Below are 27,921 nucleotides of genomic sequence, written 5' to 3'. Positions count from 1 at the left end.
TTACTAATATTACTTCTGCTTTCTGTGGTGTAATATTAGTCTGTTAATATTTTCACATTCTGCTAGGAGCACTGTGACTTCCAAATGCTTTGCCATTGGAACAAGTTGGAAACCAGTGATTTAGCCTGCACTTTCTTGGCTTTACAGGCTAATGGCCTGCCTGTATGGGAATGTACTTCCAGATCATGTGCCATTTCATTCCATTGGAAGAAAATTTTAATGACAAAAATTTTAGCCTCCATTAATAGTCTTCTCTACATGTTTTGATTATTTTATGGTAAACCCTTTTATAATATTAAGCTAAGTAGAGTGAGATTTTTTTTTTTTCTTTTTAAGATTTTATTTATTTATTTGTCAGAGAGATAGTGAGAGAGGGAACACCAGCGGGGGGAGTGGGAGAGTTAGAAGCAGGCCTCCCGCTGAGCAGAAAGCCTGATGCAGGACTTGCTATATCCCAGAACCCTGGGATCATGACGTGAGCCCAAGGCAGAGGCTTTAACCCACTGAGCCACCCAAGCACCCCTTAAAGTAATACAGTTTTATAAGTTTTTATGTATGTATATTTCAGTGAATCCATCACAATTAAAATATTGAATATATCCTTCAGCCCGTAATTTCCTCTTGACTCTGACTCTTTAATTCTCCCTCCCTCCCCATTTCTTATACTGAAGCAGTTACTGATCTGCTTTCCATTACTATAGATTGCATTTTCTAGAGTTTTGTATTAATGGAATCATACAATATATACTCTTTTTTTATTTTTCTGGCTTCTTTGACTCAGCATAATTATTTTGCAATTCCTCCATTTTGTTTCATATATTAATAGTTCACTCCTTTTTATTGTTTGATAGTATTCCATTGTGTGGATATTACCATACCATTGTTTATCTCTTTATTAATGTACCTTTGATTTTCATATCTTGGCTATTACAAATAAAACTGCTGTGAATATTTGTGTACAAGTCTTTTTATGGACATACGTTTCCTTTTTTCTTGGGTAATTATCAGAGTGGCTGGATCAGATAGGAGGTGAATGTTTATGGATTTAATTTGCTTTTCCCCATTGATTAATAATGTTGAGCATTTTTCGTGCTATTTACTGTGCATGTATTTTCTTTGGTGAAGTGTTTATTCAAGTCTTTTGCCCATTTTTATTGAGTTGTTTGTTTTGAAATGTTAAGTTTTGAAAATTCTGTATATATCTCAATACAAATCCTTTATCAGATATATGTTCTACGGAGATTTTCTTCTGGTTTATAGCTGCTTTTTTCATTTTCTTTCTTTTTTTTAAATTAACATAATGTTAATTTAATGTAATTAACATTTAAATGTAAAGTTTAATATTTTTATTTGTGTTTATGCATGGATCTATATATAATATCACGACTGTTCTTTTTTATAGTATGTATAAGGAAATACCTTCTGGCAATTTGAAAATATGGTGTAACTAAAATACAGGTCTGACTTGTTAATCTACTTTTAAAGACTGAAAATTACTTTAATTGCTCTTTTTCTGAGTAGTCTTTCAGAAAACTATGATGGGTGAGTTCTGGTGTGGCAATTTTGTTTACTGTCTCATAGGGTGCTGAGATAGTAAACATTGCGACTACAAAGTATGGTTCTTTATCAACTTGATGTTTTATTAGTATTTATGTGTGGGATTTTAACATTATATATATATATTTTTTATGACTTCATATTTGCAGTTACTTTAAGAAGTTTGGCATAAGAAATTTTGATGCTCAATGTTAAAATTGCTTTGCAGGTTATTTACCAAAATCATAATCACAGAAAAAAAATCATCCCAGTTAGACATTATCTTAATTCTCATGCACAATCACTTTCACTGAGTAGGGCACTTGGATTTTATGGAGGATGTTTTAAGAAATAGCCTTATGAATGCCCTTGCTAAACTTCAATGTAAATGCTTTTCTTTTTATTAAAAAAGAAGTCTCTTGGGCGCCTGGGTGGCTCAGTGGGTTAAGCCGCTGCCTTCGGCTCAGGTCATGATCTCAGGGTCCTGGGATCGAGTCCCGTATCGGGCTCTCTGCTCAGCAGGGAGCCTGCTTCCTTCTCTCTCTCTCTGCCTGCCTCTCAGTATACTTGTGATTTCTCTCTGTCAAATAAATAAATAAAATCTTTAAAAAAAAAAAAAAAAGAAGTCTCTTAATTCTATTGATCTAATAGAAATATATGGTAAGATGTAATTAAGTTTCCTTTTGTCATGTTAAAGAAGTGTAAGATGGAAGAGAAAATATTTACTTCCCCCAAATCTTGAATTTGTAAAGAAATATTATAAAGCCTGGCTTTTTGGATATTGGTCCTTTATAAATATCTAACTCCTTTACTTAAACTCTTCTTTCCCAAAGTCCTTAAAAAGGTAGTATTTGTTATCTCTAGTTTTATGTATCCTCCTTTTTCGCACTTCCTAGTTCATATTATATTTCTTTATAAGTTAGTGTATTTTATCAAAATTATTCCTGCAAATAAAAAGATAACTAACTTTATGAGGTTTATAAGAAAAATAGCAGTACCTCCTCCCAGTCACAAAATTTCCTGCTTTCCAGCAACAGTCACTTTTAACTTTTCAAAGTGATTCACTAAAGTGTTGTGAAAAAAGTTGCTGTTTCTTGATCTTTCTGTTTGGCCATTATCTGTTAATGGAAGGTAAGGATTTAAAATCCGCCCCCCCCTTTTTTTAAAGATTTTATTTATTTATTTGACAGAGATCACAAGCAGGCAGAGACAGAGGAGGAAGCAGGCTCCCTGCTGAGCAGAGAGCCTGATGTGGGGCTTGATCCCAGGACTCTTTATGACCTCAGCCGAAGGCAGAGGCTTTAACCCACTGAGCCACCCAGGCGCCCCCCCTCTTTTTTTTTTAAGATTTTATTTATTTTGGAGAGCATGCACAAGCAGGAGGAGGGACAGAGAAACAGAGAATCTCAAGCGGACTCCACACTGAGTGTGGAGCCCAAGGAGGGCTCGATCTCACAACCCTGAGAAAATGACCTGGGCTGAAATCCATTGTCAGTGCTTAACTGATGGAGCCACCCAGGCACCCTAATATTCTTTAATACACATTATATTTCCTTCTTCCCACCATACACACCTTATCATACATATATACTTCCTGCCTCACATCCCATGCCATGGTTATATGTTAGGTTTTTTTGGATTAGTATTCAAAGTTTACATTATTATGACTGTAAATGCTGTTACATATATACCACTTTTTCTTTCCTACTTAACCTTTTACTTTTACTGGAATTAGTAATAGTCTTGTTTTCTTGTGTAGTTTTCTATGTACCTACTAATTCAAGCTTAAACTCTCTATCAGTTGTCTAAATATCCTCTTAAGATTTTTAGATTCATCAGATGCTCTCACCAATTTAATCTTTTTTGAGGTTTTTATTTATTTTACTAATCTCTGCACCCAGTGGGGTTCTAACTCATGACCCTGGTGAGATCAAGAGTCACATCTTTGGGGTGCTGAGATCAGGTTTGTGAGATCAAGCCTCATGTGGGCTTAAATTCTCTATCCCTCTCCCTCTGCCCCTCCTCATGCTCTCCTGTTCTCTCTAAAGTAAATAAATAAATCTTTAAAAAAAGAAAGAGTCACAAATTATTTGACTGAGCCATTTCATCTTCTTGAGACAGTTTCTCCCAGAGTCTTCTGATCTTCTGCAGTCCGGACTGGTGACCTTACGCCTGTTGTACATCGCTCATAATTTCCCTTCACTTTATCCTGGATACTCCCTTAGCCTTTTTTCTGTATTGATTCCTTCATTTCTTCTATACCATATTTTTCTCTTGATTTATACTCTTGTTTTTACTGTGGTACAAACTATAAAAGCTTAATGAGAAGGGGTGCATGGGAGATAAAAACTTTTGACCTGTTATGTCTAAGCATGTCTTCATTTTACCATGACATTTGATTTATAGTTTGTTAGAATCTTATTCTAAGTTGGAAATCTGTCTTCTAGCTTCTAGTGTTAAGGTTGAAGTCTGGAACTGATCTAGTATATGTGCTGCCGAAGCGAGCACTAGAACTGATCTAATACATAAGTTGTATATGACCTGCTTCTTCCCTTCACCCTAACTTGTAGGATATTCTTTTTGTATCCAGGACTCTGACGTTTTAATTTCATTGATTAGCTGGGGACTAGTAGGGCCCTTTTGACTTATTTTATTGTGATTTTATCCTTCCATTTTCTGTTTGCTAGGTGATTCTCCAACTTTTTTAACTTATTTATGGTGAAGTAGTAAAGCAATCAAAAATGCATAAAAAATAAATACACAATTTAAGGAATATAGCATTTTTCTCAATAGAAATCTCCAGAAGGTAACCATTTTTATGGTAATCACTGCCTTGCTTTTTCTTTTATAGTTTTACCATTTAAACATGTGTCCCTAGGGGCACCTGAGTGGCTCAGTGGGTTAAGGCTCTGCCTTCGCCTCAGGTCTTGGTCTCGGGGTCCTGGGATCGAGCCTCACATTGGGCTCTCTGCTCAGTGGGGAGCCTGTTTCCCTTCCTCTCTCTCTCTGCCTGCCTCTCTACCTACTTGTGATCTCTGTCAAATAAATAAAATCTTAAAAAAAATAAAATAAACGTGTCTCTAAATTTTATAGCTTCATTTTGTTTGATCTTGAAGCAGAATTCCTTTGTTTTTTGTTTTTTGTTTTTTTTCTTAAAGATTTTATTTATTTGACAGAGAGAGAGATCACAAGTAGCCAGAGAGGCAGGCAGAGAGAGGGGGAAGCCGGCTCCCTCCTGAGCAGAGAGCTGGATGTGGGGCTTGATCCCAGGACCCCAGGACCACAACCCAAGCGGAAGGCAGAGGCTCAATGCACTGAGCCACCCAGGCGCCCTGAAGCAGAATTCCTTTGTATGTATCCTTCTTGTCTGGCTTCTTTCTGCCAATATTATTTTGAAGATACAGCCACATTTTATGTCACTATAGTTACTCATTTTTCTTCCAATATTCCATTGTATGAATATGCTACAGTTTATTCCACTCTGAGTAGATATTTGAGTTTCTAGTTGGGAGGTATCACTAATAATGTTACTTGGGAGCCTTTGTATACATGTCTTTTAGGAAACCCATGTGCTTCTTTCTCTAGAACAATATTGTCCAATAGAAATATAATGTAAATCATATACGTGATTTTAAATTTCCTTATAGGCACATTAAAAAAGTAAAAAGAAACTTGTGAAATTGGGTTTAATAATGTATTTTATTTGACCTAATCATTTTAGCATATAATGCATTTAAATACAGAAATATTTGACATACCTTGTTTATACTAAATCTTTGATATCTGGCATATATTTTACACTTAAAGTCCATTTTATTCCAGTAGAGCTACATTTTAGGTGCTTAGTAGCCATATGTGGCTAATGTCCGCTGTGTTGGACTACATAGCTCTAAACAGACATGTATATCTCCAGCAGTAGAATTGCTGGGTCATAGGGTATGCATATATTTTTTTAAGTTTTTGATTTTTTAAATTGAAGTATAACTGACATACAGTGTTAGCTTAGGTTTAGGTATATATATATATATACTTTATGAAGTGATCTCCACAGTAGGTGAGTTGCCATCTGTTAACATACAAAATTTTCCAGTGTTATTGATTATAGGGTATTGGCATATCTTGCACTTTAGTAGATAATGGCAAAGTTTTTTTAAAGTGATTGAGCCAAAAATAAATAAAAAAATAAAATTATTGAGCCATTTTGCACTCCAGTGGCAGTGTGTTGAGAGTTCCCATTGTCCTGCATAATCACTAACACTTAGTATTATCAGGCTTTTTAGTTTTGCTCTCTGATGAATGGGTTAATAGTTTTCATTGTGGTTTAATTTGCATGTCTCTCATTACCAAAGATCTAGAGCTCTTATACGCCATTTGAATTTCTTTTGCTAAGTGCTGATTTGGTTTTTTTCTATAGAGATTTTTTTTTTCTTTTTTAAGCAGGCTTGTTGCCCAACATAGGCCTTGAACCCACAACTCTGAGATCAAGAGTTACATGCTCTATTGATTGAGCCAGCCAGGTGCCCCTGTATTGGGATTTTTGTCTTTTTTTTTTTTTTTTCTGCTGAACTTCGAGTTCTGGATACGAGCCCTTGTGTTTTATGTGTCACATAAATCTTCTCCATTCCATACTTGTCTTTTCACTTTCTTAAAGGTCTTGATGAACATTGTTTTAATTTTTAATTTGAAGTTATGTTTATCAGGCCTTTCCTTTATGGATAGTAATTTTTTTTGTCTTGTTTAGGAAATCCTTTCTTATCCTGAGGTCGTGAAGATAATATCTTGTTTTATAGTACCAGTTTATTAGGTCTTTATTTAATAAAATATCCAGCTAGAATTGTTGTTTGTGTAGAGTATGAATCAGAGTTGAGTTTCATTCTTTCTGTATGGGTATCCAGTTGTTCACTATTTATATGCTTCCCCATCTTCCCATGACCCAACCCTCATACCCTGTAATGCTACTTTGTTGTAAACCAAGGGTCTGTATATTTATGGGCTTGTTTCTGGACTCTTTTTTCTTCCATTCATCTGTTTGTCTGTCACTATAACAATATCATATTCTTACTATAGCTTTGTAATAGATCCCAATAACGATTACAGTAAGTACTTCTACTTCTTGGAATAACTGCCTGATTTTCTTAGCCTTTTGCATTTCCATATAAGTTTTGAAATTATCTTGTCAATTTCAGCAGACAGACTTTTTGGTTTTGACTATGATTTTAATTAAGTGTGTGGACCAGTTTGAGAATTGATATATTTGCAATATTAAATCTGTACTTCTTTTATTACGGTGTATTCCGAAGTACATGATATATTTTTTATTCCATTGTAAATGATACTATTTAAGATTTTTGTTTTTCATCTTTTTGTGTTCCACGGAAATAAAATTTTATTTTTTATGAATTAAAATAATTTGGGGTACCTGGACATATTGGTTAAGTGGCTGATTCTTGATTTTAGCTCAGGTCATGAACTCAGGGTTGTGGAATTAAGCCCTAACTCACCCATGTTCAGCACAGTCTGCTTGAGATTCTCTCTCTTCCTCTGCCTCTGCACTTTCCCCTGCTCGTGCACTCTCTTTCTTTCTCAAATAAACCATAAAATCTTTTTAAAAAAATTTATCTGTACAATACTTTGATTTTTCTTCATGGCTGTATTAGTCTGGGGTCTCCAAAGAAACAGAAACACGCACGCGCGCACACACACACACACACACACACACACACATTCTCTCTCTCTCTCTCTCTCTCTCTCTCTCTCCCCCTCTCCTTCTCTCCTTTCCCTCTCTTCTGTCTCTCTCTAATAAAGGTAGGCAAGTCCAAAATCTGCAGTCAGTAAGTCAGAGACTCAGGGGAGCTGGTGGTATAGTCCTAGTCCAAGTCCTAGTTCAAGGCAGAAGACCAAAATCCTGGCTCAAAGACTGGCAGAGAGAGAATTCTTTCTTACTCAGCCTATCAGATAGGTCCACTCACACTGGGGAGGGCAGTCTGCTTTACTCAGTCTACCAATTCAGATGTTAATTTTACCCAGAAACCTTCATAGACACACTCAGAAATAACATTTAACCAAATGTCTCAGCACCCTGCGGCCCGGACGAATTGACACATAGAATTAATTGCTGTAGTGGGCAGTCAAATCGTCTATAAATCTCTTCCTTTCTAATTCTTACACTTTTATTTCTTTTTCTTGCTGGACTGCACTCTCCAAGACCTCCAGTACAATATGGAATAGAGATGATAGAGCGAGTATCCTTACCTTTTTCCTGATATCAAAAAGAAAGCTTTTAGTATTTAACCATTGACTATGAGGTTTATTGTAGTTTTGTTATAGATATCCTTTTACTGAATTAACTGGGAGCTTTTATTATGAATGAATGTGGAGTTTTTTAGATGTTCCCTAAATCATTGATATTATCATAATTACTTTTCTTTTTTAATCTGTTAGCATGGTAAAATATTTTTGCTTCATTATCTGACATTAAATCAACTTTACATTCCTGGGATAAATCCACTTGGTTGGTCACATTTTTTTTTTTAATATGTATTATGGAATTTAGTTGATATTTTACTTAGGCTTTTATTTCTAAGCTGATGAGTAAAAATGGCTTATTTTCATCTTTTTTTGAGCTTTTATATCAAGGCTAGTCTCACAAAAAGTTGGGAAATCTGTTCTGTTATTTTTTTCTTTTTGTCTATTTTGTTGTTCTTCTAGTTTCTTAATGTTTAAGTTTGTCAGTGACGCCATCTAGACCTATACAATGAACAAGTCTCAACAAGTTAAAAAGATTGAACTCCTAGGAAGTATGTTTTCTGATCATAATGCAGTTATTCTAGAAATCGGTAAAAAGGAGAACTTAAAAAAATACTATAGGTTCAGAAATTAAGAAATATACTTCTAAATTCTAAATGTCAAAGAGGAAGCCATAATGGAAATTAGAAACTATTTTAAAATGCATAATTTAAAAAATATTCTGTATTAAAGTCTGTAGGTTTTTGTTTTGTTTTTGGTTTTTACAAAAGTAGGTCTTAGACTACTTAAGTTTTCTGTTAGTTTCTGCTCTGTGGGTTAAAGAAAGTTTACCGAGAGCAACAATTAGAGGTGGGTTTTCCCCCACTTTTTTGTTTTATGTTTGTATTTGAATAACTATTCCAGTAAAATGTTAATAATTACAAATAAGATTCTCTGAGGTTTTTTTTTTTTTTTTTTTAAGATTTTATTTATTTGGGGTACCTGGGTGGCTGAGTCAGTGGGTTAAGCCTCTGCCTTCCGCTCAGGTCATGATCTCAGGGTCCTGATACCTGCTCGGCAGGGAGCCTGCTCCCCCCCCCCCCACCCCCCGCCTTCCTCTCTGCCTATTTGTGATCTCTCTCTGTCAAATAAATAAATAAAATCTTTAAAAAAAAAAAAGATTTTATTTATTTGACAGAAAGAAAGTGAGAGAGGGAACATAAGCAGGCAGAATGGAAGAGGCTTCCTGCAGCAAAGGGAGCCCAATGCAGGGTTCGATCCCAGGACCCCAGGATCATGACCTGAGCAGAGGGCAGCTGCTTAATGACGAGCCACCCAGGCGCCCCATGATTCTCTGACTTTGATATTTTGGCTTGTATTTTAACTGTGAACTCTTTTTTTTTTTTAAAGGTTCAAGAGCAAGTACATCCCACTCTCTCAGCTAATGAAGAATCTCTCTCTTATATTGAAGAGCTGATTTTTCAGCTGCTTAATAAATTATGCATGGCTCAACCAAGGACTGTTCAAGATGTGGAGGTAAAAACTATTTTGATATTTCAAATATCACTGAACCATTGTACAGATTTTTAAATTAAATATTTATCATTCTAAATCATTATGGAAACTGAAACCATTGAAATCGTATGTGGAATATGTGCCGAGTTTATTTTCAACAAAGGTATCAAGGCAAATCAATGGGGAAAAGAAAGTGTTTCAGCAAAAAAAGTGCTAAAATAACTGGATAAATTTATGAGGGAAAAACCCTTGAAATCTATTTCATATAAAAATTAATTCAAGATGCATCATGGTCTTAAGCATAAAAGCTGAAACTATAAAGTTTTAGAAGAGAATGCAGAGAATATCTTCTTAACCTGGGGTTAACCAAATATTTTTTTTTTACAGAGGACTCAAAATGCAGTGTTAAAGAATAAAATTAACAAGAAAATGAAAAAGGTGTAAGTGACAAACCAGGAGAAATGTTTGTGATATGTATTCCTTACATAGGATTTGTATCCAAAATGTTGATTCCTACAACACAATAATAAAAAGACACCTTCCTCCCTAAAATGGGCAAAAGTTTTAAACAGACACTTCAAAGAAAGAAGATATGATATTGAGCAATAAGCACATGAAAAATGCTCATGCGCTTTTTTTTTTTTTTTAAGATTTTATTTATTTATTTGACAGAGATCACAAGTAGGCAGAGAGGCAGGCAGAGAGAGAGGGGAGGAAGCAGGCTCCCTGCGGAGCAGAGAGCCCGATGCGGGGCTCGATCCCAGGACCCTGAGATCATGACCTGAGCCGAAGGCAGAGGCTTTAACCCACTGAGCCACTCAGGCGCCCCTAAAGTAATCTCTACACCCAGTATGGGGCTCAAACTCACAACCCAAGATCAAGAATTGCATACTCGACTGACTGAGCCAGCCAGGTGCCTTTCAAGCTCTTAAGTCACAGGGAAATAGAAATTAAAACCATATTGAGGTACCGTTTTACACTGCTTTCAAGGGACAAAATTAAAGACTAATATAACACCAAATACAATGTAGCATAACTAGAACTCTTACACATTGCTAGTGGGAATATAAAATGGTATAACCACTTTAGAACATTCTTTGGCAGTTTCTTATAAAGTTAAATATACAGTATATCTACCCTGTACCCAGCAGTTTTACTCCTAAATATTTCACCTAGAGAAATGAAAATATGTGTTCAGAATGTGACTTATGTATGAATGTCCAAGCAGTTTTATTCATAATAGCCAAAAATTGGAAACCACTCAAATTTCTATCAACAAGAAAATGAATAAACAGATTGTGGTTGATTTATAAAATGGAATACTGTTCAGTAATAAAATGAAAGAATGAACTATTGATACGTGCGATAACATGGCTATAAGTCACAGACATTATATAGAATGAAGAAAGCCAGACCTCGGAGAGTACATATGGTATGATACATTTATATGAAGTTCAGAAACAGCTAAAATTAATGGTGATAGACATCAGAATGGTGGTTGCCTGTGAGATGATAGAAATATTCTGTATCTTTATTAAACTGATGGTTACACAGGTGTAAGCATTTTTCACCAAAACACTGAATTGTACACTTAAGATCTGTGCATTTTACTGCGTATAAATATCACTTTAATAAAGGACTAGTAAAAATCTTAAGGATATTTACTGTTTGATTAATATACAGACATGCCTCTAAAAATTATGTGAATTAGTGCTAAAATACTTGTTTTGGCTTAGTTACATGGGAGTATTTTTAGGTTTTTAGAAATACATATCTGTACCGCTTTCAAAAATTACTTTTGTATTTTACTGTTTACATTACCTTTCTTTTGAAAATTGTTTTAATAATAAAGCAGCAACTTCTAGTATGAAGGAAAATCTTAATTTGGAGGAATTGAGCCCTTAAGATTTTTTGCGGACTCTTGGAATTAAAGCGTTTGGTTCCCTGCTCTCAACTCTTAAGACATTAAGTATAAAAAAAAGCATAGTTCTCAATAGCTAAATATGCTAAAAGAGGAGAACATAATTTTAGAAAACAGGAAGTCCTGCTACAAATTGGAGTTTGATTCACCTATCATTAGTTCTCATTATTCATGTCAACCACTGGTTAAATTTTAGATTAAAAGAACCATAATAGTAACCTAAAAGGCTTAGATTGTTTTTGGCAGAAGATGTGTTTCCTGAAACCATTTTGAGCTTTGTCACCTACTTGAACCTTTAAGAGGTACAAGGCATCTTCTTTTTAAAATTCTTCTCTATATTTGAAGCTCTAAGGTTAGCAAAAGGAGACTGCTGTATAATAATTTATAATAATGAGTTAACTGCTTATGCTAGGTAAATAATTTTAACCCTAGGAACCTTATGTAAAATCACCGGTGAGTATTTCATACTGGTTTTAATCTCTCCTAACGTTACTACTTTTCCTAGTTCTCATTCCGTCTTAATTATGCTTGTGCTTAAAGTGTTCTGTTTAAATTTCACCTTTTTCTGTACTCATGGGAATTGTGTGGAAAAAATCTTGAGAGTCCTGTTGATTCTTTTTAAAAATAAGTAGTTATTACAGGAATCCGAACATGTTATGTCACTATTTTCTGTAGCATTAGTGATGATAAAATTTAGTTTTGTATGAAGAAGTTATGAACACTTCTATTAACAATAGTACTGCTGTGATCTGAACAGGAACGTGTTCAAAAGACCTTTCCTCATCCAATTGATAAGTGGGCTATTGCTGATGCACAATCTGCCATAGAAAAACGAAAACGAAGAAATCCTCTCTTACTGCCTGTGGACAAAATCCATCCTTCATTGAAGGTAGTAAAAAAAAAAAATTTAAACATTGGGAAGTTCTTGTCATGAATAATACCTAATAATATATTGGTGTATTTATATAGTACTTCTGTAGCATGGTCTATGTTAGTATGTGCATGTACTTGTGTGTACTTGGATGTACTTGTACATACACATATGTACATATGTATATATATGTATATATATATAAATGTGTGCACAAATAAAAGTAAATAACTGATAAAATCGGATTTCCTTTCAAATAATATTAAAAGTTATCGATAAGCAATAATACATCTTTGTGGTATCTTCTGTTGAGTACTACCCCTAACTGATTCTCAACCTCTTGTTAGGCAAGCTTATATTGTTGAGGCACCTGGATAGCTCAGTCACCTAAGTGTCTGCCTTCAGCTCTGGCCATGATCTCAGGGTCCTGGTTTTGAGCTGTTCAGTGGGGAGTCTGCTTCTCCTTCTCCCTCTCCCCCTCCCCCACTTGTGCTTTCTCTCTCTCTCTCTCCTGCTCTCTGTCACATAAATAATAAAATCTTTAAAAAAAAAAATATATATATATATGTAGTCAAAAGCTATGGTGTTTTTGACTGTTTTAAAATTAATTTGTATTTATCATAGATATGTTTATGTGCGTTGGAAAAATAGACTAGGGAATATTATTTGATCTATAGAGAATATTTGATGTATGTGGATTTGAATGCCCTCTTGGTAGCAATTTCAAGACATCCCCTAACTCCTCCCTCATATGCACACATCCTCCCCTCAGTACAAACCACGGTCATTTGGGGATATTGGTTACAGGTCCTTGAAGATAGCAGATACTTGTCTAATGGGTTTTGGATAAAGTATTAATTAAGAGGTTTTCAGTGAAGTCCTGGCCAAGATTTCTATATTAAATCAATAATCTCTTCTTCCTTGATACTAAAGGCAGATGTTAGATTAGATTCTTTTTTAAAAACCCCTCATTCTGTATCCTATTATACCTATAACTTTAGACATTTGGTTTATAGAAAGTTTCTTTGTAAGCAAGAATGTTGGAAAAAATTTTTAAGTGTCTAAGTGATACTTGACAGTGCCATTTTTTGGGAATTAAATTGTTTTTTTTTTCCACAGGAAGTTTTAGGGTACAAAGTGGACTATCAGGTATCCCTGTATATTGTGGCTGTATTAGAGTATATCTCAGCTGATATTTTGAAGTTGGCTGGTAATTATGTTTTTAATATCCGACATTATGAAATATCTCAGCAGGACATTAAAGTGTCAATGTGTGCAGATAAGGTAAGTGTTAAAAGGTATTTAAACTTAACTTGTATATAGTGAATATATGTCACCTCGACCTTTTTTATACATGTTGATATTCATAATTTTTATAATTCCTGGTGTTGGGAGACAAAATGCTGGCATTTTAGACAAACCATGTTATTTTCAGCATATGACAGGATGGGAATCTCCCCCCTACCCCATCAGGAATCTTTTACCTACAAGAAAAAAACATCCAAAGCCTCAAGCCAATTTAAGAAAAATAGTTAGAATTTTATCTTTTTAGAAAGAAAATGTATACAGAGCATTCAGGTACTTTTAAGTACAAGTAATTTTGAAAAGCATACTTTGGTTTTGTGGAACAGTGGGGCACAGGTAGAGAGCAAAATACTGTAATTCCAGTGTTCTTGCTTCTAATACTTTTTTTGTACGTTACCTGGCTGTAAGCCTTTGGGGGAAGGAACTGAATCTCTTTTATTTTCCTTTCTCCTCCTTTTCTTTCCTTTCTACTTTTTTTTTTTTTTTTTTTACTTTTTACTTTTTAAATCAACATTTTTGGGTATCTGTCTATGTGCCAGTCACTGTCCTGAGCATTAATGGTACCACATTGAACAAGATAGCAATCCGTGTGTTAGAAGGAATTCATTTTAGTGGGAAGTAAAAATATTGTAAAAAATATAATAATTGCAGCACAGTGTGATTAAAAACTATCATAAGCCAAAGATACAGTGGAGAAAGTGATCACCTCTGGCATGGGGGAGAACACTTCATAGATAAGGTGCCTAAACTAGACCGCTAAGGGTGAATGAGCCCTAGAACTTGGCACATGCCAGTGGTTCTCTACTTTGATTGTACATCAGAACTACCAGAAAGACTGCTGATACCCGCATCTTACTCCCAGAGGTTCTGATTTACTTGGCCTGGTTTAGGACTCTAACCTCAGTGTATTTTGAAAGCATCCCAGGTGATTCTGATGTGCGGTTATGGTTGAGATCTGCTCTAGTGTGTCTTGGTCTCAAAGATCATTTTTCACTTGAATTTCATAGTAGAAATTCCTTGACATTTCTATTTTGACTTCTAAAGTTATGATTACATGCTTTTAAAAAAAAATTTCTTTCTCAGACCTTAGAAAAGTTGCAGGTACAATAAAAGATACTCCCCTGTGCCCTGAACCATTTGAGAGTAAGTTGCCAACACAGTTTACAAATAAAAACATTCTTCTGCATACCCATAGTATGAAATTAACTTTGATACATTATACTCTGTAATTTTCAGGCCCCATTCAGGTTTTGCCCATTGTTCCAGTGATGTCCTTTATAACAAAATGATCCAGTCCAGAATTAGTCATCTATCTTTCTGTCTAGAAGAGTTCCTCATAATTCTTTAACCTTTGCGGCCTTGATAATTTTGAGAATTACAACTAGTTATTGTTTAAAATGTCCCTTACTGGGGCTCAGTCAATTAAGTATCCGACTCTGGATTTTGGCTAAGGTCTTGATCTCAGGATCACGAATTCAAACCCCACATTGGGCTCCATAAGAAAAAGTCCCTTACTTTAGTTTTTTTCTGATATTTTCTCTTCATTAGATTTAGGTTATGGATCTTTGGCCAGGAATATCCTAGAAGTAATGCTGTACTCTTTTCATTGCATTTCTCACATGGCATGCAGTTTTGATTTGTCCCTTTACTGGTGATGTTCGTTTTGATCACTTGATTAAGGGCTGTTTTCCAGGCTTCTCTGCTTAATTTCCCTTTTGTAATTAATAAATATTTTGTGGAATATTTTGAGATTGTGAATATCTTGTTCCTCATTGCACTTGAAATTTCTTCATTTGTTTATTTTAATATAGACTCGTGGATTCTTATTTAATATGCTCTCCATTATTTCATTACTTTTTTTGATAATTCACATTGTTCCAGATCTGGCCAGTGGGAGTTCCTTTAAGTTAGCTTCTCTCTGTATCATTCTTTGAACACTTTCCTTTGACAGAAGATGTTCCAGGTTCAAATTTTCTTTACATGCTGCTCAAGCCTGATTAGTCATTTTCTAAAAACTCCAGGTTCCTTTTAGTGAAGAAAGGTATTTAGAAACCAAAATTGGGTGCTAGATAAGCTCACTGCTATTACAGTGTACCTGTTCTGGTATCTAGAGGCCAGATTTGGGGACTGTGTGTGTATATATACATTATATGTATACAACACATCTATATTTATTTCTTACCAATGTTTTTGTTGTTATGGCAGCCCAAGAAAACTAATACAGACGTGTACTTTCACAAGTTGTTTATTTTCCAACATAGGTGATATGTGTTAGCACCAACCTACATTTAGGTGGGAATGGACCTATAAGGCAGGCAGTAATTCAGTTCTGCTTAGAAGATAGTATTTATTGACCTATTTCTGAGTGGGTGTAACAATTTTGGGAAATCTGCTGCTTTACCATTCTCTCAGGCTTAAGCTTCTAACTCAAGAACTACTTTGTGTCTACCAAAAAAGAATTATCTATCTATATATGAATTCACAGTTATCTCCAATTCAAAACTAATACCACAGGGTTCATTTTAGCCTACCCTTGTTCATGTTTGTAACTGTCTTTCTGACAGAAATCTGGCTCCCATTTTTCGTAATGTATTTTCTTATTTGATCTGTTCTCCTGTATGTAACCAATCTCCTAACAGTCCTCTCTTCCTGCACTGGTTTAGGCACCTTCTTTAACTGCTTAATAGCTGTTGCTGGTATAGTCAATATGCATTAGAAAAGCATCACACTATGTTCTGTCATGTGCTTCCACAATAGTATCCTTTTCTTTTTCTCCAAATGTGTATAGCTTTCTTTACAGTAGGACAAAGAAGTACCACTTTGAATGCCTGCTCTTTACCAGACATAGTAGTATGCATTTTACGTACATCACCTCATTGAATTTTTTTATCAGTTACATTTTACGTAGAAGGAACCTGCTTTAAAAAGAATAAATAACTTGTCTGTAATCACAGGTGAGTAAGTGGTTGAACCAGGATTTTGGCTCAGATTGTTGTCCTTCAAAGGTATGCTCTTTTTTGCGATTATATATGTGTGTTTATGTGTGTGTATGTGTATACACACATATTATATAAATTAGGTTTATCTTATTTCCATAAATATTTATCTATCTGTGCATATCCAGTTTTGAATGTTTTTTCCCTTCAACTTTTCATATTTCTCTTATTTGAATTTTCTTACATAAATTAGTTTGTAATACACACAACTCTCATTGTGTAATGTTTTAATTCTAAATACCTTGAGACCATTTTATAAAAGTATGGAAAATAAGTTTCGGTATTATTTATATTTGTCAGGTTTTGATGGACATGTTTGATCAGGATGATATAGGTTTGGTTTCTCTCTGTGAAGATGAACCTACTTCTTCAGGTGAATTAAACTACTATGACCTTATCAGAACTGAAATTGCAGAGGAAAGGCAGTATCTACGGGAACTAAATATGATCATAAAAGTGTTTCAAGAAGCCTTTCTTTCTGACAGAAAGCTGTTTAAACCTTCTGTAAGTACCTTTTTGGTTTGAAATTCTATGTACCAAGTTGAAATTCTGTGTAATCAAAAGTTAAATAGCAGCTTAGAATCATAAATAAGAACTTTTTATATTTGGAGTATATAAGCAAAAATATTCTATTATGTAGTATTTATAGTTTTAAAAATATGTGAATTGTTCCACATTAAGGGCATGACAATGAAAGTTAGACACAAGTGCACACAGCTGCCCTGATTAGAAAGGGGGACTACATGGGAATGAAATAATTCTGCTGTGCAAGATTTGAGGTTTATAATCATTCGTTTTCACATAGTGAAAAAGATGTATGGTCTAGAAAAGAAAGACTTAATACTGTTTCATGTCTTTGGTAGGTACCTTAAGGCAGTGGCTTAAAGTTTTAACAGTGGAACTTTTTAAGAAGTTTATGCAGAGTGCCATATAAACAAAGAGCTATTCCATTGGAAAATGGGATAGAAGTGGTGGGAAATAGGATGGGAGCCTTGTCCTTCTTTTTCTTAACTACTGTAGCTTCTAAAGTCAACTTAAGGAATAAAGCTAGACAAATAGTGTCTTTTTTAAAAAGTTTTTTTTTCCTTTCCTTCCTTCATCCCATGACTTATTTTTCCTTAGATGTCTGTGTCTGCCCTTCACTTTAAGTACTCAGCCTTTTTTCCTACCTCCTGACTTCCTCCCCCAAATAACTGTTACATGAGTGAATGTACAGACACAGCTGGCTGAGTGTTTAAGATTAGGAAGTGATTTAGCCTCTTTGATTCTTTTCCAAAGCATGAGTTTCAGTGATAATGTAAGGTTTTTTAGTTCGCTTTTTTTTTTGGTACTTACGTTTAATGTTTTGTAGCAGCTCCCACTGGACACACTGCTTTAAGTAATTGCATTTTGTCATTTTCAAAGTACTGTCTGTTTTATGTGACCCTTATAACCTCTTCTGAGATGGATAAAACAGGTATTAATATCTCTACCTCACTGAGATGAGGAAATTTACACAAAATGATTATAATTTGGTAGGTTAGTTACAGAGGTTGATCTTGAACTTGAGTTCTTTTATACCACGTATAACTGGTTCTAAAAATAAATACCTAGCAGATACTGGTAGCTTATTTTATCTTCTTTGCCCCATTAGTTTTCATTCCTCAGGAATTAGTTTTTATGGGATCTCTTCTCACTGATAGTGCTGATTTGGCAAAAAATTTCATGATACTGAAGGGTTAAGAGAAAGAGGGAATTCCTTTTTTCCCTTCATATTGTATCCTTTTAGATATGGATTTACTATATTTACTATATTTTTTTCTATTGTATTTTTTAGTCTCAAAATACTGTAAACTTTTGAGGTAAAGACCATCTGAGATCAGAGCATAGTATTCAGCAAATATTTGATAAAGCAATGAGTGACTTAAAACTAATCTTAATTTACTCGTTTAGGCCCTACCCCTTTGTCTTCAAGACACTCGCTCACATTTGTGGAGAACCTAATATATGCCAAGAGCAGTTTGTAGAAACCATCTCATTTAATCCTACTAGGAACCTTACGAATGAATGTAATAGACCAGGTGTGTGACCTTGAGCAAATTACTTAACTGTTCTGAGCTGGTTTCCTCATTTGTAAAAATGAGGATGATCATAGTGCCTATCTAATAAGGCTGTTAGGAGATTACATGTCAAGTACTTACAATAGTGCCTGAAACACAGTAAGTGATCTACTCCAGAGTCATTTATCTAACAGGTATGGAGCCAAGATCCATGCTCAGGTCTGTTACGTTCCATAGCATGTAATGTTTCCATTACAAGATAGAAGAGTGATGATAGTTGACCATAATCTGCATAATTAGTCATAATGGTCTGTGTCCAGAAGACTTAACATTTCTTAATTCAGATGTAATTCACACATGGAAGTTTGAATTAAGTCTTAATTCGTCCCCAAATTTAGGAGACAGGTCACAAATTATGAAACTCGATTGTATTTGGATTAGGAGTCATGTCTTCATTTTGAACCCAGCTTTTGTTAACTAGCTCTGTAAAATCTTGATAAAGGTTTTTATCCTTTTAGCCAATTTTAAAATACTCAAATGCCGGAATTCTCTATATAAAGAGTTGCTTAGATTTATTCACTATAGGAGATTCTAGAATTGTTGAACAAAACTATCTGCAATCTGTATTTCCCAATAAATTTACTGCGTGTAATCCAGAAGGTTTTTTAAATTTTGCTTTTATATTCATGATGGACTTATGCTTTGTTATAGAATATATGCCTTGGAATATATTAGTATGCAGTTGGATGAAAATGCACCCTTAACACTTATATTACTTATATTTAGTAATTGTTAAACTATTTCAACCTCACGTGTCTTAACTTCTCTTTTTTTCAGGATATTGACAGGATTTTCAGTAACATTTCCGATATACATGAATTAACTGTGAAACTTTTAGGTTTGATTGAAGACACAGTTGAAATGACTGATGAAAGCAGTCCTCATCCGTTAGCTGGAAGCTGTTTTGAAGATTTGGCAGAAGTAAGTTTACAAAACTATTTTGTAATTCTCATTGAAGTTCTAGATAGTGAATTAAAAAATTTAGTAAGATATTCTCTGTGAAAATTAGAGGATGTTCCTGACTGCTATAAAACAATACTTCAGACTGAACCAGTAGCAAACTGAAATTACATTGTCTATATTTTTAGTGACACTTATTTTATAGTATATTATAGTGTATTTATGATAATATTTATAGTGAAAGTTGGTTGGGTAGTAATATTTAGGACTCCCCCCCCCCCCAGAGTCTCATTTATTTATTTGACAGATCGCAAGTAGGCAGAGAGGCAGGCAGAGAGAGAGAGGAGGACACAGGCTCTCCACTGAGCAAAGAGCCCGATGCGGGGCTCGATCCCAAGACCCCAGGATCATGACCTGAGCCGAAGGCAGAGGCTTTAACCCACTGAGCCACCCAGGTGCCCCGACATTTAGGACTTTTTTTAATGGCACATGTGTTTAAGGTGAAAGAAAATAGATTCTTTTGACCGTAGCTATTTAGCTTTTGTAGATTTTGGTCTTAATTTCCAAAAATTGAAAAGGAGGTTTATATTTTAATTTTTTTCCCAAGGTGAAAATCATTTTTTCTTTTAAGTGATGATTATAAAAATAATATAGCTCATTGTAAAAATACTCAGAAAAATAGAGGCAAAATGAAAGTCACTCAATTTAGCAACACCCAGAGATAACTTATCTTTACAACATATATTATTTTAAAGATTTTATTTATTTATTTGACACATAGAGATCACAAGCAGGCAGAGAGGTAAGCAGAGAGAGAGAGGGAGAAGCAGGCTTCCCACTGAGCAGAGAGCCCGATGTGGGGCTTGATCCCAGGAGCCCGAGATCATGACCTGAGCCAAAGGCAGAGGCTTTAACCCACTGAGTCACCCAGGGACCCCATACAACATATATTATTTAATCCTTAAAAATATTTTTCTAGGGACACCTGGGTGGCTCAGTTGGTTAAGCGGCTGCCTTCGGCTCAGGTCATGATCCCAGCGTCCTGGGATCGAGTCCCACATCGGGCTCCTTGCTCCGCAGGGAGCCTGCTTCTCCCTCTGCCTCTAGCCTGCCACTCTGTCTGCCTGTGCTTGCGCTCTGTATCTCTCTCTATATATATAACAAATAAATAAAAATCTTTAAAAAAAAAATATTTTTCTATATATAGATACAAATCTGTGTATTTACAAAAACAGACTGTTACTATTTTTTTCCTGCTTTTTTTTTTTCTCCGAAAGATTTTATTTATCTATTTGACAGAGAGAGATCACTAGTAGGCAGAGAGACAGGCGGGGGGGCGGGGGGAAGCAAGCTCCCCTCTGAGTAGAGAGCCTGACTTGGGGCTTGATCCCAGGACCCTGAGACCATGACCTAAGCCAAAGGCAGAGGCTTAACCCGCTGAGCCACCCAGGCACCCGTCTCCTATTCTTAATATATCATGAACATTTTCCATTTTCCTTGCTAATAAAAAGACTTCCACACTTTTTTTTTTATTATATCAGTTGAAGTTTAGTTGACATACAATGTTTTATTAGTTTCAGATGTGTAACATAGAAATTCAACAGTTCTGTACTTTACAGTGTTCATTGCCAAGTGTATAGTTCTCTTCTGTCACCATACAACATTATCAGTGTTGTTGACTATATTACCTATGCTGTACTTTTCATCCCTGTGATTTACTCACTAGAGGTTTGTACCTCTAATTCCCTTCACCTATTTCACCCGCCCCCTCACACTGTTTTTTAAGTCTGAATCAGTACCATATTATCTGGAGACACCATAACATATTTTAACTCCTTACTATTAATAAATGAATATTTAGGTTGTTTCCATTTTTTGTTATTGTAAACAATATACAACAAATATATTTATACTGTCTTCATAGTCTGATAATTATTTTAGGATGTATTCCTAGAAGTGGAATTGTAGTATTAAAGATAGGACATTTTTAGAACTTCAAAACATTTTACCAAATTTACTTCCAAATAAGCTCTAACATATACTGCTCTTTTCCCCACAAATCCAGTTGTTATTCTATTCATTTTTGCCAGTCTAATGAGGGGGAGAAAAGCTTTTATTTTATTTTATTTTAATTTTTTTATTTTTTAAAGATTTTATTTATTTATTTGACAGAGATCACAAGTAGGCAGAGAGGCAGGCAGAGAGAGAGAGGGAAGCAGGCTCCTCACTGAGCAGAGAGCCCAATGCGGGGCTTGATCCCAGGACCCTGAGATCATGACCTGAGCTGAAGGTAGAGGCTTTAACCCACTGAGCCACCCAGGCGCCCTGAGAAAAGCTTTTATTTTTAAAACTAATGGGGAACATCTTTGTATATTCATTGGCTGTTTTTATTGCTGTTGGAAAATGGCAACAACAACAATAAAAGTGCTTTCTTTTGTTTTCATGTAAAAGATTTTCTAATGTTACAATCTTTGCCTATATTTTCTTGAAAATATAGATCACTTTTATTACATCATTTTAGAGACAATTAAACTGATAGTAGAAGAGTATTCGCTTACTGATACCTAAGCAAAATATTCAGCCTTAATTTTTATTAGCAAGTTTTTAAATTGTGATATCTTAGCATATTAATCTGTAGCCAGGTTGGTTGCTATTCTTTTAAAGATATCATGGTTCAAAAACAGTGTATTTTTTAATTTTTATTTTGTTGCTGTGCTAAAATATACTTTATATAAGATTTGCCATTTTAACCATTTTTAAGTATATAATTCAGTGGCATTGATTAAATTCACAATATTATACAACCATACAACTGCTGTCTTTTTCTAAAACCTTTTTATCATCCCAAACAGAAACTCTGTACTCATTAAGCAGTAACTCCCTATTCTTCCCTCCCTCCTGATCTAACCCCTAGTAACCTCTAATCTACTTCTTATCTGTATGAAAATAGATACTTGATATAAGTGGAATCCTAGCAATATTCTTTTGTGTCTGCTTATTTCACTTAACATGTTCTCAGGGTTCATCCATCACAGCATGTATCAGAATTCCATCTCTTCATATGGCTGAGTAATATTCCACTGTATATCTATATGACGTTTTGTTTATCCATTTATTTGATGATGGACACATGGTGTTTCCATCTTTTGACTATTGTGAATAATGCTGTAGTGAACATTGGCATACAATATCTGTTTGAATCTCTGTTTTGAATTCTTTTGGATTATATGTCCAGTAGTAGAATTGCTGGGTCATGGGGTAATTCTTTGATTAGCTTTTTGAGGAACTGCCAAACTGTTTTCCACAGGAGCTACACCATTTTATATTTCTACTGCGGGTAGATGAGAATTTAAGTTTCTCTCATCCTCGCCAATATTTGTTATTTTCTGAAAAACATACAGTATTTTTAAAATACAAAAATGAAACAAGTCTCTTAGTTATAACTAAACACTGGGAATATTGAATTATTGTCAAGTAATAGAAATTTATTGAAATACAAACATTTACAAATATGGACAATTTTTGTCTTGTTATTTTACTATATATTAGTCTTTGCTTTCTTTTTCTGATTTTGAAAAGTGTAGAGTGGATAAAATAGTAGTACCAGGTTTTGCTTCCTTAGAGAGTGTCTTCGGTGTAAACTCACTTTAACCTAGGTAAGCCTAACTGAAATTTCAAATCCCAACCTTGTTTTACTAATAAATACTCTTCATTTACTGGAAGTAAATGTGGATAAGCATTTTAATAGTTGGATAACTTATGGCCGCAAATTCAGTGACCTGTTTTAAGATCGTGTATCATTCAAGATCATTACATACATTTAAGAAAATTTCTTAAATTTAAACTTAAATTTAAGCATAAATTTAAGTTTAAATTTAAGCAAGTTACTGTTTGTCCCCCAAAAGTTTTGAAACCTAGTTGAGAACTTGAATAAAAATTTACTATTAGATAATCTGCCATATTAGTAGAAAAGATGTTCTTTTAAACCTAACACATTCTCCTTTTTTAAAAAAAAATAGGAGCAAGCATTTGATCCTTATGAAACATTATCACAGGACATTCTTTCTCCAAAATTTAATGAACATTTCAGTAAGCTGATGGCCAGACCTGCAGTGGCTCTACACTTTCAGGTAAACTTAAATTGAATGTTTGTTTTTTGTTTTTGTTTTTGTTTTTATAAAGCAACCGAAGAAATAACTCACCATCTTATTCTTCAACATTTGTAAGTTCTGGAATCCTTTCACAAAGCACATAAAGAACTAATTCACCAGTCCTTCAAAATCTGTTCATTGTAAGCTTGTTTTAGATTATCTTCTATTTTTTTGTTTCAAGTTCTTTCAGTCTGTCCTAAATGTAGAAATCTTTTATGGAATATTATTACACATACTGATTGACTGCAAGAATCTGGCACATTCTAGTTCTGGGATATAGAAATTAATATGCAGAGCTCTTTTAGGATCTCATTCCCTACAGGAGCAGGAACAGAAATCATAAAGACTGGAGAATATCCTCATGTAATATCCATACTGACTTCTCTACCAGGCCTGTAATTTAAAGGAGATATTAATGGGGACTATACAAGTTAATTGATTCAGTAATGCAGTTAGATAAAATGAAAGAAAGTGGAGAGACAGAATTACGTTTTAACTCTTTCAGTTAGCAAAGGTTAGTTACACTGGCATAGATCCTTGACTTTATACTGCTGTAGAAACATTCTGCATGTAGACTACCTCTCTTCCCTTAGCATGTAAATATGGTCTTTATTGTCCTAAAACCAGCAAATAAACAAAACTTTCTTCGCTCTAGCCGTTGCCCCTTTCATTTTTTTTCGTTTTTAGCTAATTATCTTCATATTACTTTTTACCCTTCTTTATCAAACTGCTACCATCTGTATTCTGATCAGGTTAGAACACTAAAAGCTGCCTTTAAAATGAGCTTAATTGTCATTGTTTGTATATTTTGATTTCCAGTGGATATTTTGATTTCCTATTTATGCCTGTACTATTTGTTTGTCCTTTTGGCTCCCACGATACTTCCTCCTAATTCTGATCTTCTTTCATTTCTTAGTCTCCATAATTGCCGATGTTTTTCAGCTTCAATTATCAGCCCCTCTTCTGCCCTGCTGTACTCCTTGAGTGACTATCCGTACATTCTGCTTTAGCTGCTGCCTGTATGCTGGTGACTTCCTATTTGTATTTTCAAGCCATAACACTCTTATGAGCACTGTGTGTGTGTTTACACTTTCATATAACCAGGTTCCCGTTGAACTAACTCCCTTGGATATCCCACAAGTATTTCAAATATAACGTGTTCAAAACTGACCTTAAAATCTTCTCCCTGCCTTCTTTACTGTAAATTCCCATTATTGTCTTCTACTGTATTCAATAACTTGTCAACTTGGAATAAAATTAACCTAATTTTCAAAACTTACTTCAATGAAGAAATAATTTTCTTAAGCTAAATCCTATATATTCATATAAACCATAAAGTAAGTATTAGTTAAATGGGACAATATACCTGTAAGATCTTTGCATAATCATTAAAAGTACTCACAACATTTGTTTCATTCCTATTTTATTAGGAATTCTTACTGTGGGATTTGAATGTTTTTGGACTCATTAACTGTGACTCCAGATATACAGTGAAATTTAAACACTTAAATAAAATCCCTTTTCATGCCAAACTCACTTGTACTGTATTAACTTTACAAAGATCTATTCAGGGTAAGGTGAAGAAGGTAATGCTTCATTAAAAAAACATAAAACAAAAAACTTCTTCAGAAATATGTAGTGCACTCTAAGAATATTAGCTTAGAAGTCAGAACTTCTGCCTTTGGGCCAATCAATAATTATGGTATCCTGAGCAAGTCACTTAACCTCTGAGACTTCGTTTGCTAATTTTGACATGATGATAATGTATATCTGTTACGGTTTTTGTGAAAATCAAGTGGAAGTACACTAAGTACATTTGGCGTATATTAAAATACTCATTAACTTGTTTTATTTTTAGTTCTTCACTATAAATACACATTGCATTAGCACTTTAGGATACACTTTAGTAGCCATTTCAGTGCCAGTTAACAAAATAACTGATCTTATAGACCTTAATTTTAAAGTTTCATCTTGGTTCCAGGTAAAGCATTATATATAAAATATATAAAAATAAATCGGGTGATTCACATCACTATCTTTCATTATATGATGAAAGAAATTAATCTTTAGGAAAATAAATTGACTAAGCATATAATTGTAATAGGTCTGTTGAACAAGCTATAATTTAACTTCAGTTAACAATTTATGAGAATTATGGGAGTGTTTGCCTGTGAGGATACTTTTAAGAATTAACATAAGAGATTCTTTCCACATATATTGCTGTTGTCTCTATTTATCTGATGAGGAGAAATAACCGTTTAAATAAGTCAACCTGATGACATTTAAAATCAACATGAGTAACTTTTAAATCCCTCAAATTTCAGAAAATCATTTATTCTACAGATAATTAGTTTTCAGAACTGGGGTATGCCTAGCTGTACGCTAAGATTTTTCAGGTGATATACGGGCACAGACAGTCATAAGGGAATCAGTTTCTAGCCTGGCTGCTACCTTTTTTGTGTTTTTGTATTCTCTTTTTCAACTTCTCTTATGCATTATGCTTGCCATATTGAATTTCCCATTATGCATTGATCCAAGGTATAAAGACCTGCAGGGTCCCAGCCAGGGAGAACAAAAACCTTTTGCTCTTATAGGAGAGTTCATTGAGTGCAAAGCAAAAGGATTTTTAAAAACAGGAGATAGGGTAATTGTGTTAAAAATAAAAACTTGTAGTAGCTAAAATGTCGTGTCATATCAAACTATATCTTGCCATATCAAGGAATTAAGAAGTGAGATCATTTATGATCTCCCTGATATGAGGAAGTGGTGATGCAACATGGGGGCTTAAGTGGGTAGGAGAAGAATCAATGAAACAAGATGGGATTGGGAGGGAGACAAACCATAAGTGACTCTTAATCTCACAAAACAAACTGAGGGTTGCTGGGGGGAGGGGGGTTGGGAGAAGGGGGGTAGGGTTATGGACATTGGGGAGGGTATGTGCTATGGTGAGTGCTGTGAAGTGTGTAAACCTGGTGATTCACAGACCTGTACCCCTGGGGATAAAAATATATGTTTATAAAAAATAAAAAATTAAAAAAAAGAAGTGAGATCATTTACAAGAGTTAAAATTAATTATTTTAAAAAGTATCTCAGCATTCACTGGGTATTAGAATAAAGGAGAGGGGAGGCTTGTGAAGTTCTCATACTGGGGATAAGGAGTTAGAAGCAGTTAGAGATTCTTCCAGATGCTTCCTGTACTTCGAACTGTGACATTAACAATATATATGTTTGGCTGTAAGAATGAAGTTAGACTTTGTGCAGAAATTGTCTGATCTAGCTCTTTATTTTGGCAGTGAAGATTGGCTTTGTCAATGTAGTTATATGACAAGTATTTTTCATAAAATAAATAAGCTAAATCTGAGGTTTATTTCATCATTTGTGAAACATATTTAAGTCACATCTATGATATATAGTATCCCAAAAAGTACATCCTTCATAACCACTTAAACTTAAAACATTTCAATATACAAGAGAGTATATAGCTTTCAAAATTTTTTCAGGGTATGGGGAAGCAAAAGCTTTTGAAGAAAAGTTGTATAGGACTGCTGTGAAAGTTATTTTTGCTGTATTAAGAGATGAAGAAATGTATGTATCTATCTAATAACTTAAAGGAGGAAAAAACCCTTCATTTTATAGCACTTTAATTTCCATTTAGAACATGCTTTCTGTTATGGTTTTGGTTAAGTCTGTATCTTGTATTTTTATAAGGCATTTCTGTTAGGCATTGCTGTTATATATTCTTGATACCAGAGATATACAGTTGTATCTTTTTGCTTTGCAGTCCATTGCTGATGGTTTTAAAGAGGCAGTTCGTTATGTCCTTCCACGCCTTATGCTGGTGCCTGTTTATCATTGTTGGCACTATTTTGAATTATTAAAGGTAAGGTGAAACCTTCCTGAGCCAAAAGTACTTGCATTTATGAGACTTAAGAACAAGGTTTTTTTTTTTTTCAAAAGATTTTATTTATTTGAGAGAGAGAGAAACTAAGCATGAGCAAGGGGGAGGGCAGAGGCAGAGGGAGAAGCAGGCTCCCAGAGGAACAGGGATCCCAGTGTAGGTAGGGCTCAATCCGAGGACCCTGGGGTGGTGACCTGAGCAGAAGGCAGATGTTAACTGACTGAGTCACCCAAGTACCCCAAGAACTAGTTTTTGATCTGGTCGTATTATTTTTAATGCTTTTTATTCATAAAAATAAAGTATCTTAAATGTCTACCTTCTTTTCCAAAGAGCCTATATTTTTTGTTTTCATTTCATTACCAAAGGTAGGAAGAGGGAAATACGTCTTTATCTGTCATTTCATAATATAGAATTTCAAAGTACTAACATAGACTACTTTCTTATTACTCTTTGGAGGCACACAGTAACAGTGATTTAACTCTGATGGAAGTAATTGATAACTTC

General features: G+C 34.5%; 1 protein-coding gene across 4 annotated transcripts in view; it reads left to right on the top strand.

Moving 5' to 3' along the window:
* Nucleotides 1-27,921, top strand: part of SOS2 (SOS Ras/Rho guanine nucleotide exchange factor 2) — an 80,288-nt gene that overhangs the window by 11,410 nt on the left and 40,957 nt on the right. For 3 of the 4 annotated variants that reach the window (XM_032344176.1, XM_032344178.1, XM_032344179.1), the window contains exons 2-8: nt 9,172-9,297; nt 11,955-12,086; nt 13,188-13,352; nt 16,670-16,873; nt 19,246-19,389; nt 23,388-23,498; nt 27,301-27,399. In XM_032344176.1, coding sequence (XP_032200067.1) covers nt 9,172-9,297; nt 11,955-12,086; nt 13,188-13,352; nt 16,670-16,873; nt 19,246-19,389; nt 23,388-23,498; nt 27,301-27,399 — 981 coding nt within the window. The remainder of the gene's footprint in view (nt 1-9,171; nt 9,298-11,954; nt 12,087-13,187; nt 13,353-16,669; nt 16,874-19,245; nt 19,390-23,387; nt 23,499-27,300; nt 27,400-27,921) is intronic. The other variant, XM_032344177.1, reaches the window with a different exon arrangement.

Source organism: Mustela erminea, chromosome 5, assembly GCF_009829155.1.
Source record: "Mustela erminea isolate mMusErm1 chromosome 5, mMusErm1.Pri, whole genome shotgun sequence".
Classification (NCBI taxonomy): domain Eukaryota; kingdom Metazoa; phylum Chordata; class Mammalia; order Carnivora; family Mustelidae; genus Mustela; species Mustela erminea.
This window is presented reverse-complemented; position numbering and strand designations above follow the sequence as displayed.